At 40.3% G+C, this 14,935-nt stretch overlaps 2 protein-coding genes and 1 long non-coding RNA gene across 4 annotated transcripts in view; all 3 read left to right on the forward strand.

The window, feature by feature from the left end:
* On the forward strand, nt 1-6,459 carry LOC145447371 (uncharacterized). The gene is made up of 2 exons (XM_080325794.1): nt 1-206; nt 3,722-6,459. Exons 1-2 carry the CDS (start codon nt 164-166, stop codon nt 4,354-4,356), a joined length of 678 nt encoding a protein of 225 aa, XP_080181920.1. The 5' UTR covers nt 1-163; the 3' UTR covers nt 4,357-6,459.
* Nucleotides 1-14,935, forward strand: part of LOC145446576 (uncharacterized) — a 219,604-nt gene that overhangs the window by 6,267 nt on the left and 198,402 nt on the right. The gene's annotated exons all lie outside the window — the stretch shown is intronic.
* Nucleotides 6,460-14,935, forward strand: part of LOC145447370 (tetratricopeptide repeat protein 37-like) — a 24,300-nt gene continuing 15,824 nt past the window's right edge. For both annotated transcript variants that reach the window (XM_080325792.1, XM_080325793.1), the window contains exons 1-10: nt 6,460-6,586; nt 7,061-7,205; nt 7,469-7,571; nt 8,504-8,714; nt 9,125-9,338; nt 10,317-10,551; nt 12,327-12,498; nt 13,292-13,456; nt 13,528-13,674; nt 14,593-14,764. In XM_080325792.1, the coding sequence (XP_080181918.1) occupies nt 6,497-6,586; nt 7,061-7,205; nt 7,469-7,571; nt 8,504-8,714; nt 9,125-9,338; nt 10,317-10,551; nt 12,327-12,498; nt 13,292-13,456; nt 13,528-13,674; nt 14,593-14,764 (1,654 nt within the window). In that variant the 5' untranslated portion in view covers nt 6,460-6,496. The remainder of the gene's footprint in view (nt 6,587-7,060; nt 7,206-7,468; nt 7,572-8,503; nt 8,715-9,124; nt 9,339-10,316; nt 10,552-12,326; nt 12,499-13,291; nt 13,457-13,527; nt 13,675-14,592; nt 14,765-14,935) is intronic.

Genomic DNA, 14,935 nt, shown 5'->3' on the forward strand with positions numbered 1-14,935 from the left:
GTTGTTTTGATTAATCCACTATACTTCACCCACTACCGGCCACAAGCATAGCAGCATAGCACAGCTGAGTAGAAATTTGCCTTGTTGATACTGACAGTGTGCTGACCAGTTTAACGTCCACGGGCATAACAGGTGAAAATAGTTAGAAGCAGTTCGTCGAACTATGAGACCGAGACGTAAAAGAAAGCATACTAATTACGGAGAAGGTAAGTATTGTTGCCACCAATGCCACGTAATGTACCGTCAACCGGGGTGACTTTGATAACTGTGAAAAAAAGGTCATCACTTGGCTGGACTCCCGAATTGCCCACTCTATACCTATAGTTCTGTGGTGTTGACTAAAAATATACAGTTTTCACTCCCATATGCCCTGTCATCTATCTTTTAGGCCAAAATTTAACACCGTTTATGGTCTTTTAGGGCATTTGAGACTTTAAAAGGAAAACAAATTGACAAAACGGAGGATATTTGGGCGAAGGGAGGACATTTCTTCAAAAAGGAGGACAAGTATGGAAACCATAGTTCCAATAGCAAGTTTCAAAGCAGCGAGGGATACGAGCTAATAGTGTGATGGAATTCTGTAACAAGTTAGGGCTAGGGTTAGTTCAGATCTGGGTGAACCAAATGCGTCCCGTGACGTGATTCTGACCGGCTCCTACAGTTAATTTGGAATTTAGAAAATGAACCTACTTCTGCGAACAGTGTGACAATTGTGATAACCTGTTCCATGGATTACCAGTGAACTCGGCACTTGGTGAATTCGGCCGGACAAACTCGGCACTTGGTGAACTCGGCACTTGGCGAATTCGGCCATTGGTGAATTCGGCCATTGGTGAACTTGGCCATCGGGAAATTTTGCAATAAAAATGCATTAAATATATATATCAGATAAATAAGAATCACGTGCCGTGGTAGATCGCGTAGCGGTACCGGTCACCATGATTGGGTACTGGAATGTTTGCCGGTGAACTCGGCACTAATTTTGAGATACCCCAACCCACCTCCATTCCCCCTTTTCACCAACCGTAATATCCCCCTCTCACAACCCTAATATACCCCTATCCCCAACCCTAATCTTGGGATACCCAACCCCAACCCACCTCCAATCCCCCATTCTCTAACCCTAACCCACCTCCAATCCCCCTTTCCCCCAACCTAATATCCCCCCTTCCCTAATCTTGGGATATCCTAACCAACCTCCAATGTCCCTTCCCCAAACCCTAATATCCCCCTTTCCCCCAACCCTAATATCCCTATTTCCCCCAAAACTAACACCCCCTTCCCAACCCTAATACCCTCACCCCAACCCTTTCATCCAATCCCCCGTTCTATAACCCAAATCTTGGGATACCCTAACCCACCTCCTTTCCCCCAGCCTAATATCCCCCCTTCCCTAATCTTGGGATACCCTAACCCACTTCCTTTCCCCCAACCTAATATCCCCCCTTCCCTAATCTTGGGATACCCTAACCCACCTCCAATCTCCCTTCCCCAAACCCTAATATCCCCCTTTCCCCCAACCCTAATATTCGTCTTTCCCCAAAAACTAATACCCCCCTCCCAACCCTAATATCCGTCTCTCCAAAGGCACAAAAAAATCAATATATTTTGACGTTTATAAATTTTTGTTCGTGTTCGTGGGAATCATTTATTGGTGATCCTTGTTTAAAACTTCGTTATTACATAAAACACAGAGATCCATCTTCTCAAAAGTCGTACGTCCGTCGCTCGCCAAGTCAAATCAACACTGAGCCGACCACGCGTGGTCGATATGTGAACGTCGCGTTATCTCCCGCGCTTGCGCAATCGGTGATCACGTGATCTAATCACGCCGTGACTGCGTGATCTACGCATGCCCTGACCTCCTTACAAGATTGACGAATCACTTGATAATACTATTATTAGTTTATTAATTCATATCAATAGCTGTTAATACACTTTAAATTCATATTCATAGTTGTTAATACACTTTATTACAAAATTTCGCGATGGCCGAATTCACCAATGGCCGAATTCACCAAGTGCCGAGTTTGTCCGGCCGAATTCACCAAGTGCCGAGTTCACCGGCAACCGTTCCATGAACTCCGTCATGAGAGAGAAGGGACAACCAGTGCATATGCAAGCTCCAACTGTCAGAATTATGGTGGTGTCTGAACATCTCAGAAAACTTCGTATTGGTGGAATAATTTGTATTGATGGATGTTTCTTTTATGTCTAGTGTTTTTTTTTAAACAATTGGTTATCAGAGAGGCACCAATAAGGAGGTCAATTTAATAAGAAATTGTTTTTTTCATTGAGCATCAAAAGAATGATCTGGTGTATTGATAGCCAAAAGCCGCATTGTTACTAGTTCAAAGAACAAGGAATGAAAAACCCCTTCAACCTACTCAAAACTCTCAACTACTCAAAATCAGAAGTGCCAAAAACTATCAAAGTCATCCCTGTTGTGTTGACGGTAGGCTAATAAGCCAATATGGAATTGGTGTCTCGTGCACACGAAAGATTCTACTGACTATACACAGGTGTGACGCTAAGAACTGTCTTGGCACACCAAATATATTACGCTAAGTGTACCGGGATTCCAATCCGGCTAATAAGACGGTTGGAACAGTAATAATTATGTTTACCGTAATTTCCCAACCACCTATATATTTCGGATCCAACCGTAGCCCTCATTTCACTAGTTCTCTTGATTAAGTTATATTTATACTCTATTTATTGAGAGAACAGAACAAAGTGGATGGAAGCAAAACCATTACAGTATAGCCTACATAACACTTCAAAACGAAACGACAATGCAGTATATCTGTTATAGTCTACACCAGTGGTTCTCAACCTTTTTCTCACACAGTTTTAATTAACATATGGAATCCAGCTTAGTCACTTATATCTAGCATCTCATCTTGAAGTTATTCTAAAATAGTAATTATGTTTATCATTGTAGAAAATGGACTTAGTCGCGACGTTTCAATCCTTTGATTGGTACAGGTTAACAAAAAAATTGAGGAATTTCTATTTCAAACAACCCCAACAAAACGTCTCTAAACAGCAATATGATTGTATCAGTAGGCTATTGGCAGTTCGGCAATTAAAATGAGTTTGTACAGTAGGATATTTTATCTCAGAGAACCATTCTAATAATCTGAGTCCTGTGGTTTTAGCCATTATGTCTCATGTTTTCCCCAACATGAAAAAATTACAAATTACGTTTTCGCCTAGCCGAATGGCTATTTCAGGTCCAAAAACTTTTTCGGAATTTGATGTCAATGCCATCAAGTATCAACTTGCTCAAAAATATGACCGTGGCGAAAATTAACAGTGCAGCCGCATGGTATGATATGCCCTGTGACCAAGTTCGACAGCTCCTGACGTGTGGGATTGTTTACGGGAAATTGTTTAGTTTACTAAAAAGCTCAACTTAGAAATGTGCTGGATAATACAAGTTTTCATTTACTTAAATTGTTCTGCAGTAGGCTATAGCCTATATGATTATATGAAATCGGCTGGCAGGCCGAATGCGGCCCGTGGGCCTTATGTTTGACACCCCTGATTTGATACCCCTGGTAGGGTACTTGAAATACCGTTCTTGATCCATAATTATAATCGTACACATGTATGCTACCTTTCAAACATCTTAATTCATATTACTCTACCAACATAGGCTGTTTAATTTTTCTTCTCGTCGATTGGTAGGCATACCACTAAAGGAAGTACATTTCAGGTCATCTACATTGGATTGAAGAATCCCAGCTCCAAAAGGCGCTAATAAAGTCGTTACGGGAAAAATCATCCAAACACCGTACTGAGTCAGAAAGCGACAACGACGTGCCTTCCACATCTCAAACTTCAAAAGTGTCGTCACTTTCGACCTCTGCGTCTCCAAGCACGTCAGGCGGTATACAGACAAGGACTCGATCCAGTCGCGAGCCACAGAGTGATCGCAACAAGAAATCCAGAGAACACCAATCAACAGACAGTAACTCATCATCATCAGCATCGGACCAAGCGCCGCATGCTATCATGATGAAGTCGAAAAGTAAAAACGCCTCGAAAGATGAAATGTCAAATTTGTCATCGAAAATTCACGATAAGGAGACTGATACGTCCGACGATATCGCTTCGTCGTCGGTACAAAATCCTAAAACGCGAGCGCAAAGAAAATTTGCCTCGGGATCTTCACAAAGTAGTCGTAGCGGCTCGAGAACTGATAAAAAACTAAGAAAATCGAATCGATCGAACCTCGATCATAAGGTTGAACCAATATCCGACGGCCCTTTGCCAGACACGAAGGATTTTATCAATTACTTGTGTTTTCGAAACACCCCTTTGAAAATTGAATTGGATGACGGCAGTTGATAGCTGATGATAATAACATTCGATTGGCACAAATTCAAGACAGCGTTTGCGTTTTTATGCTGAAAGCTGCGTTTAAGACAACCAACTCTTGATGTGATGCTCCCTAAACCGTCCGCAATACTTTCTATGTTTTTACCATCGTGTGTTTAAGATGATATAATATCACTGTCTCCCAGACTGGTACTATACATCTCAGTGATGACTATATTTTAACGTTTATTCTATCACTACTTTTCATAATATCTCAGGCAATTTAATATTGTGAATGGTTTTACAAATCGTACACAGGGCTAAAACAGATTTATCTGTGTAGTGTTAAGTAGGTAGACTTTATTTTAATGCCTCACAAGTTTGAAGGTTGGAACCCAACTGTGCTTGATTTATTGGCTTATGTAGCATAAACACACATTCCAGCACTATAAGTGCATGATGTGCATATCCCGCTGGACAAGGAAGGCACAGATATAGCCTTGTGAGGCTTTCCAAGTCTCGCACCACCACTTCATGCTATCCCGTAGATCAGTGGTTCTTAAAACTCCCACTCCCACCGCCCTTATCGGCATATAAAAAGTATTAAAATATGCAACTAGAATGTTTGCAATCCCAAAGCCTTGTTTGCCTGAATGGAAGGTGTTATGGTTGTTGAGTCAGTGAGACACTTCTCTAATATGGAATTTGGACTATGCACATAAAAAAAATCATGAGCTGAGGGTGAATCGCACCTAGTGCAAACAAATTCCAGTTGAGTATTTTGTTAAACACGTAGCACATAGATATTTTTGCCATTTCGGTGCCTTATCCCTTCTCTTTCCCGATTTGAGCTTACCTCAAACGTACCTGACCGTAAGCTAAATCAAAAACCAATAGCACAGCTACACCAGTTACACTTCATTCAGGGACATTTTCTGTTTAGTGCCAGCTTCGGTATCAGTCAAAATCTAGCATAGATGGTACGACGCAATTATGACATAATTAGGATTTGTGCCATTCTTGAAACTTGGAGGTTTCAGCACAAATTAAAATCATTCCGAGTTTAAGAAACATTAATTCTCTCAGGCTGCTTCACGCCTCCCCTCAGATGTTTTCACGCCCGCCCCCTGTTTGAGAACCACTGCAATAGATGCTGAACACCAAGCGAGGAGACAGGTCCTCAAACCTTCTATACATTTAATTTATGTGCCATAGGCAACACGCTTGTCTGCAGTTCATCATGATGCTTGTGTAAACAACTTCGAGCGGTAAATTAAATTTTCATACTGTTGTGGTAGACTGATGTGGAAATTGAAAATGTCCTCCGAGGACGCCTAAATGTCCTCCTTTTTATCAATTCGACCTCCCCCAGCTTTTACAGCTAAGGTCAGGGTCAACAGAAAAGCTGCATAAATGATGTGAAATAAGACTATGGTGATCCAACATAGTAGTCCACTCAGAGACTGGATTTTCAGACTCTGTGGCCTGGCCCTTTCACTGTAGGCCTACACATGATATAACATCCAGTATCAAGGCATTCCGATGCGGATGTACTTGTTCAGTCGAAATGAATTCCACTTCTCACTCAATGCTTAATGAAGCACATCATATGTACGGATGAAAAAAGGCCAAAGAAATGAGATCTTATGCAATTTACATTATAAGTGCCTACTCAGCAAGAGAACCATAAGCCATTAAAATAAAATGTACGCAAATGCTTATGCTTTAAGATTGTAGAGTCGGGGTACCAAGATAGAGATTTAGGTTTGTAAGCGATGTCATAGCTTGATAGTGGCAAATTAGCCATAAAAATTTTCTAGTTGAGCATGAGCTGTAATTTGTTTTCACCAACTGTCACGATGAATATTCATTACTTCATGTTATTGATTTAAAAAAATTCACATACTCCAAATATTCATAGCGGTGAAGCCTATGGTTGCGAGCTATTCTAGAGTTATTGCTGTTGGTGCAACCATCAATTGGCATTGCATGCATGATCCTTGCTTGTGTTGCCTTCTTTGATATTTCCACCTGTGCTCTTCCTGTGACATGAAACCTCATTATTTTATTCCCAGCCTTTGCACGTGTTTTTGAAATTGTTTTTAAGATGTGGATTTTCTTCCTGTTGACTAGGGTGTAGGCTGGTAGGTTTTGTTTCAAAACCTACGATATGACAAGCAAGGAGGTTAAAGCAAATTTGAAGTCTGCGAAAAGTGCGATTCAAGCCAAAGAATACAAAACCGCTCTCAAGCATTGTGAGGTAACAAATAATCTTAATATATGGCAGAGAGTTTAGTAGACGTTTCAAACATCGAAGACTCCACCGACTCTCATGATGTATACCAGTAGCCTACCGATAGCGTCAGTTATTATTAGTCGTAGTTTGTGTTCTGCAAATTTTTACTATGAAGGCCAAATTTAAATAAAACGACTGCTTTACAGTATACCAATTGCACCTACTTCAGAGTGAGGAATATGCTACTGATTGTAATGCAAATTGAATCATGGTAATATTTATGATATGATAGGATGTCGAAATTATATTTATCTCTGAAATGTTTTCTCGATAATAGCGTGGGTGATGTCTTATCCGGTTGATAAAGTCCCGAATCATGTCACTTGACTTCTCACCTCTCACGAATTAGTAGTAGATGTCATCGACCAAAGTTCAAATATCCAGATCAAGCTATCATGATATTTTAACGATATTGTTATTTCAATGTCTTTTCCCCAGGCCATTCTCGGTAAAGATCCGTCCAACTACAACGCTTTGGTTTTCGCGGGATTGAGCCATTCGGAGACGGGTAACTGTGATGAGGCCCGCACCAGCTACCGGATTGCCATGAAAGTCCAACCAGAGCAGATGTTGGCTTATCAAGGTAACAAAAACTGTTCTTGCCCTTTATTTTGCCAATGATCCCGATTCTTCCTGTTGCCTATTCGGAACGCTCGTGCTCATTATGACAACTAAAATATCATGGGCCCGATTTGATTTTGTCAAAAGTCATCGTTGTTACCAAATTCAATTGGATTTTCACCTTCCCGGATTAGCATAAAGAATGGACGATTCCACACTATTTTGATAATGTTGCCGCGATTTCCTATTCTATACCGCGCACAATGTTGTTATGTGATATTCTAGGTATATTCAATTTATACGTAAAGCACTGGAGTAAGACAAAGGAAAAAGATGAACACCTGGAATTGGTGGAAGTCTGTGAAAAACTACTTTCATCGATCGACAGGTAGGATAAGCTACGTTCCTAAATCTCTTCCAATGAGACCCGATATGTAATTCTGTAATACGGTATTCCGCGTCTTATGTAAATGTGATGCACAATTTACAAAACGGTGATTCAGTCATATTGATTTGCAGAATCGTTGTGAGAAATTGCATGGAATTCATTGGGATTAATTTTTTATTTCTTTTGAGTTAATTAGTTTTGATTTTGTTACCTTACTGGTCTTTGTAGCGGATCGCAGCCTAGGTTTGGGTGTTGAAAATTTCAACTTTTAACTAACGTAACAACAGTCTCATCCACTCACTAAAAAATCAAAATAATCAAAGAATAATGGTCTGTTTTACCGCCTTAGACGCTACATGTCGCTTAATCCTAACTCCAATCGAATTCAATCCAATCCTATGATGGCAGGCTGCCAGAGACGGGGCACTCAAACCATTGCAAAAACTACAAAATCAGGCCTGCTCTGTATCATTGCTAAGTTGCCAAAGACGGTATTATAAATGATATGAGGAAATGGTCAAGGTTACGGATCAGTTCCAATAAGGTCACTGCCTCGAAAAACTCAATGACTTCTTCACCCAAGAATCAAAACCGCACAAGTAGGCTACCGGTACAAAAAACGTGCGTCCTATTTGTCCAACTGCCGTATAATTGGCATGGGAACTCAACTCTCTAAGCATGCCAGACCGCGACATATCCACATTCAAGTCAAAATAGCCTACAGCACCTCATTTTGATCGCTTGTCCTTATTATGTTACCTTCTATTACTTTTCATTCAGTGTGCATGCCTTTTCTTTGCATCGGCTGGCCCAGGGGAGTGTCTGATTTCAAAGACGTTTCGACACCCTCCTCTATGTACAGCGTATCGGAATCGTTCGGTGTTTTGATATGATTGAAATTATCAATAATAAACTGAATTTAAAAATTTCAGCACCGATGTCGAGAAACGATCGGACATTGTCGCGAATCTTTGTGCCTCTCAGCTCCAGTGTGGTACTGCCGAAGATGTTCTGGAAAGAGTCAAGTCAGAGTTGAAGCACGTTTCTGAAAATGACGAAGTCCAAGCTGTTTATTATGAACTGGTGTTCCAAGCTTTGCAGATGGTTAAAGGTGGAAGTGAAACCGCGAAATACGATGATCTGGTGGGCTACGCGATTGAAATAATATATAAATTTATATGATTCGGGTGTTTAGCATGATAGGATTATTTTGTTTCTGATTGCGAATCCCATGATGCATTTATGTGTCTTCAAAGTGCCACAAAATTTTTTATACCAAGCATATTATCCCAACCAATGGGGCACGTTACTGATCACAATCAATACCCATAGTCTATTGATGGTGATATTTAGCTTAAGATTGATATCGTTTCTGCTCGGATACAGTGCACGAAATCCTTTGACATTTTAAAATGCTCTCAATTAGTCGATGAAGTGCTCAATTAGCTCATAGCCTCGAAGTGATTTGCAAATCGCAAAATAGACCAATAAGCTTTGATCGCTTGGGCACTCAGTGTGTCACAATCACGTTCCTGAAAACATGTTTTGAACAGGTCAATGAGGCATTCCGCCTTATCGAAGATGCTAAGCCACAGGACAAATCAGTTTTGCAATATCTTCGATGTTATCTGCTGCATGTAAATCGCGATATGGAACTCGTACGTAGCAAACTGTCCCGTATACTGGACGCGTTTTCTAAATTGTCGGAAAGTTTCCCAGAAGAATCTTTGCCGTGGGAGGTCATGTGCGAAGCTGTAATACAAAATTGTGAGTATTGTGTGTTGAATCTTCTTAATGGTTGGACATGGTTATTTACAATCTATGCCAGCACTACAAATACCAATCAGTTCTTCAATACATGATTGCTGCATCTTAGCATGGACTTTTTATTTAGCTTTAATGCTATCCGCAGTGATGCGGTTTGAATTTATCATCCTGATATACGCAATGCGAGACTTATGTACCTACTTCTGCTCAGCTCCTTTTTTTGTAATGCAATGTTTTTTTTTTGCTGTAACGTATATTGCTCCATACCGTAAGCCAGTGGTGTGCAACCTTTTTAATAAGCGAGCCACATATAAGTAACTTGTAACCGTGGGCCGCGTATTAGCTTACTAGTAGTTGCAAAACACATTATCTCATTAAGAATTGGTAGTGTCGAAAAGTCTGATCAATAAAGTTTGATCGGGGCCTACAATATCATAAGCCCCGGTTCAATATTGGACTGCACATAACACATACCCAGTAGCTAAATCCTGCTTGCAGCTTTCAGCTTGAAGATTAACCTTCAGGTTATTGTCACAAGTCGACATCTGCACCTTTTATTGTTTTTTTTTCTGCCCTCTAACAATTATGCTCTACAGGCAGCCAGTTGCATACCCCGCTGTAAGCAATGTATGCTGTGATGGATTTTTATGTGTCATATCTATCGTGATTCGCTGGATTAGTGCCTGTTATCTGACCCTAGAAAGCAATATTACAGGTTTGACTTCTACAGCAAGTTGTCGTCCGTAAACCCAGTTATTGGCGGTTCATTAGTGGAATGTTTACGTTGCCATTAGTGGCCATCATTTGAGCGAAGTGCGGCGTTGAAGTGATACTTGAAATGGTTCTTGGCTTTGAGGATCAAAGCAATCGGTGGGAGTGATATCAACAAAATCACTAAACTCCAATCTAAGTTGTGTTTTGCATCTGAAACCGCTCATACTTCATAACTTGTTTTATGTAATTTCTTTTTTTTTTCAGGCCACCAACCAGTACTGGATGAAGAATCGATAGCCTCCCATCTGAAACTTTGCGATAGCCCGTATGCCGAAATTTTTTCCGGACACGTCAATTTGAAATTGAAAAGTTTCGAAGAATCTAGCAACCAACTATCGACTTCGATGGCTGGATGCTCCAATTTCTTACCCGGCTGGGTTGATCTATGCGAAGCGAGTGTGATGTTGCGAAAATATGCAAACGTGAGGAGCTATGCCAGGTAATTGCCACTTATTAGGCCTACTATGCCAACGCTTGAACTGGGCCCCCAATGAACATCTTTGCATGAAAGACAAATCAGGGAACAATCCATCGAACGCATCAGGACATGGGATGATTTTTTTAAATAATTTGTCAACTCCAGTACATCAAGCGGAATTGTAGCTACTTCGTCTAACTTACCTTAACCTTTACTGAACGGCGGGCCTCTATGCAAAAATTTGGGTGGATTCACAAAAATGTTCATAAAATCCGAACGCCGGGACTTGAACCAACGACTAAAGTATCGCCAGAATATGCGTTTCAATACGCAACAAACTAAGCTAATTTGACGGCGCTTGCGTTGGGATATCATGATGTAATGATCCCGAGTGTTCTCGATTTCTCATCTGAGAAAAGAGAAAATTGGTATTCATTTGGTCGTGACGCCATTTCTAATCCTTATTATGTTATAGTGATCGCTTGACCGAATTCTCAGCTATATCATCTCTCGAAAGAGTCCTGAGTGACGTGTTTACCTTATGTAGTTCTCTAGTAATGAACTCAGAAGTACATGCGATTTGAGCGTGCGTGTTGCGGTTTGCGTAAGATGACTCACACTGCGTGTCGATTACACGTGGCAGCCACTTCACAGTCACTAAGCTATTGTTTTTGTGATCAATGATAACTAATACAGCATTGTTATCCATGGCATTAGACATCTAGCAAATCTGCCGATTCGAAAGACAATCATAATACAGGGTATATTGTCTCACATAGGTGACACGCGGGTGTCGTTTCTACGCAGTACAGTGATGTTTTCTTTCATATCTATATGAAAGGTAATACACATCACCACGTGCGATTTATTGGCGTCAATATGATCGGCATTTATCATTGGCGGGATTATAAATCTTATAAATGGCTGGGTGCATGTGTGTCGATAGAAGCCATCCACAGCACAGTACTGCAACATCATAAGACCATTATAACACATTATATCTCCGATTAGGTGTAGCGTGTACGACTGTACGTACAGGGAAGACTTTGCATGTCTGGTCTTGTCGACACACGCAAAATTCGTTTTTCTGTATTCTACCAGCATTTGAACAGGTTATACGTTGCTCGTTGTTTTGGACGACACGCCGGCAACCCCTAACATAGTCCAACCACTCACCTACGGTAACTGAAACCAATCGGCCCTTGTAAACTTCAATTATTTGTCTTTCAAATGAATCATAAATCGACATTGTCACTGGTATAAACTATCACGCAAATCAAATCGACATGAATCATTTGTATCTCAGGTGAGTCATCCATCAGTAGGATGCCTGGTCATGACATATCCATGGTCTGACTTCCTAATCGCAGACTTTCTAGCCCCTAAATTCAAAGTATCGCTACACACTTGGGTTCAATCGTGTTTTACCCACTGCAATATTCGTCCACGATCCAATTTTTACACGGGACCATTAAAATGAGACGCTTACCATAAAAAAGCAGCTTGGGCATCTTTAACTTTGATTATACATGATGCGCAATGTGGTCCAATCTATCCATCTTTATTAAAAATTTGTGAAGGATAAATTTTCTAAATTTAATACATAAAATGTTTGTGACCGTATGCCCTGGTATCGCCATATTAATTTTAAATCGAATCTGTTTCCAGTGGCATATCGTGTCGATATGAGCAATGATAGCTTTTGCAACATAGGTTAGGCTACCAATCATATATTGCTGCGTTACACGACACACGTAGTTCTATCTGGAAACGACATTTGATGATATTACGTTTAGGAGCGGTCTCGGAGAATACAAAGCCATTTCCAATGGGACACGTACTGGATGGCTGCTACGTGTGGCAAACATGGACAAAATTAAATTCAAACTTACAAAAAATCTTGCTGTCGGATTGTGTCACTCTCGTTACCCCGATGACTTTGCGAAAGGGATGGTAACTTTCGAAAAAGTAAGGTTATTCAGAAATTGTATATTCATAAACATCATTCTATTTTATTGACTAAATTTGCTATTTAAAAAATGGAGTGTTTATAGTATGGGGTATTCAAAATATGGGTAAGTAATGCAGGAACAGGCACAATTTAAAAATAAATCACATAGCCAGTGATTGAGAACTATATTCCGTTATGTATCTGACAATATCAGTCCTGATACTGATCGCAAATACATTCATTTTTCTCTCTTATCTCGACAAGTTCCCTGGATCAAGGGACCATAGAACTCTACTGTTCGCATGGTTATGTAGCCTGATTGTTTTCAATAATTTATTTGGTTACTAAGTAATTTCTGAATTGTTGGGCTTGCTTGATTTATGTCAAAGTCAATCAACTGCACAGTAATGTTATATTTACTGCCTGCTGCTTCATACACTCTTAAACTTCATAAATGCAGCGGCCCTTGCCTTTTAATCTGCAAGCGTGATTACATAAACATCGTCTGCGTGATTGCATAAACATCGTCTGCGTGATCTCAATCAGTACATAGCCTAAATGTCAATATGCCCATTCTATATATGTGGAACATGGGGAATTGTAGTGCTGATAAAAGCAAATTTTGATTTATTAAGAATCCTAGTTGTGTATTTACTGAAAGGAGATGTCTTTATGAACATTGGGACTTGAAATCACATCTGACCTCTAAATATTTACTGTTCTGTTCTTCTATGACCTGCCCTTGATGATATAAACCTGGTATTGCTTTGCTTCGAAATATATGGTAATTCACAATGAATAATATTCCAGCTATTAGCAATGGCACCCACCGACGCATCGCTGCATTTGGCTATTGGCGAAGGTCATATTTCACAAAGCGATTTCGCCAAGGCAATGCAATCAATGCTGAAAGCACAAGAATTGGATCCTAATCAGCAAGATGCTCAAGCCTGGATCGCGTATCTCGATACAAAGGTACCACAAAATATATCGATGTTGCTACTAGTGACACAGAGATCCTTTACTACATGGGAATCTGTATGCAGATGGGGAAAATGAAAGAAGAGGGAATCTCACTGTTACAATCCATGCAGCCTTCATCTTTAACCATGTATCTGCTTGGGAGAAGTATGTGGGAGGCTGATGGACATTACAGAAAAGAAAAAAAGAATTGCTTCACTGCGCTTGTGAAGGTTATTTTCATGATTATCTTCACAGTCACTGTTTTTATTTGTGTGGAGTGACGATAGAATGCCAGTCCCTCATTCGAATCTATTTGTGCTCCAGGTCTGTTTTGGCGGTAATTTAGATTAGTTCCTGAGAAGTCGAGAATCATTTATTCAAACTTTTTCCATGAGTATACGAACATTCGATCTCTTTATCATTTCTTGCTCCATCGATTATGAAAGTGTGGATAAGGAGTTCCCAAATTTCTTTGAGCGTAGACCCTTTCAAGTATTGTGGGTGGTTGTGCGTACCCCAAAAATTTCAGCCATTGATGACTGGATGATAATCACCTCAAGCTCTATTTCGGCTATTCCGTGCCTGAAATAAGATAACTAATGACTAAACCCGTTAGTCACATTCCCACTCAAGACAACAAAGGATAATCTGGTTTTTTAGGCTAGTCTCGTATTGGCGTATTGCCCTTTTACAGACCCGCGATAAGTTTGTGGCCCCATAAAGGATCTGTGGACCCCTGTTTAAGAATCCTGGTTTAGATGCAGTTCACTTACTTTACCTGTAGTACCTAGAAACATTGACCTCCATGATCATTTTTGTTAGTCTTTTCCAAGGCAATGGGAAATTTTTTGTTGCTCTCATTGAGCGTCTGCACACCAATTGCAAATCGTTGGAAAAGTAAGGAGAGTAAGAAAGCACAAAACGGCTCCATTTCCTATATTGTAAATTATACCAAAATTGCAATAAATGCCTAAATCTGGTATTCAATCAATGCTCCTTGTCAACGGCCCAGAATTCCCAACGTTATGCCTGATATGCTGATACACGAAGCAAGTCAATGATGCCAATTTCCTCTGGTAGCTCTGGCACTACACTCTTCAGATGACCGTGTCTCAGTAGGCCTATTTCACTGTCTTTTTCTTTAAAAGGCGGCCAAACTAGATCCATGGCGCGGAGACATCTTTTTCTTGCTTGGAAATTTTTACGCCAAAGTGCAAAAAGATAGTGCCAGAGCGAAGGGATGTTATCAAAAAGCCTACGCGCTCGACCCACAGCATCAGGAAGCGGCTGCTTGCATTGCGGACAGCTATGTGGATGATGGTATGTGTTTTCCATTAGGGTAATCCAAGAAATTCATGTATTATACACTTGTAGATTATCACCCTTTGTGAATACTGGAAAGTAAAGATATAATAATAATAATCTTTTAAGACTGTAGAGAAGTAGTTCCCGATCAAATACCACATCCTCTTGTTTGATTGACCATTTCAT

This window comes from Botryllus schlosseri, chromosome 9, assembly GCF_051294905.1.
Source record: "Botryllus schlosseri isolate E-star chromosome 9, Bs_hap1, whole genome shotgun sequence".
NCBI classification, from domain to species: Eukaryota; Metazoa; Chordata; class Ascidiacea; order Stolidobranchia; family Styelidae; genus Botryllus; species Botryllus schlosseri.

Excerpts from the sequence above, each read along its gene's own strand:
- LOC145447371 (XM_080325794.1), top strand. The coding sequence starts at position 164 with ATGAGACCGAGACGTAAAAGAAAGCATACTAATTACGGAGAAG. Across the intron at positions 207-3,721 it reads GCATACTAATTACGGAGAAG|GTCATCTACATTGGATTGAA; the intron begins GTAAGTATTGTT and ends AGTACATTTCAG.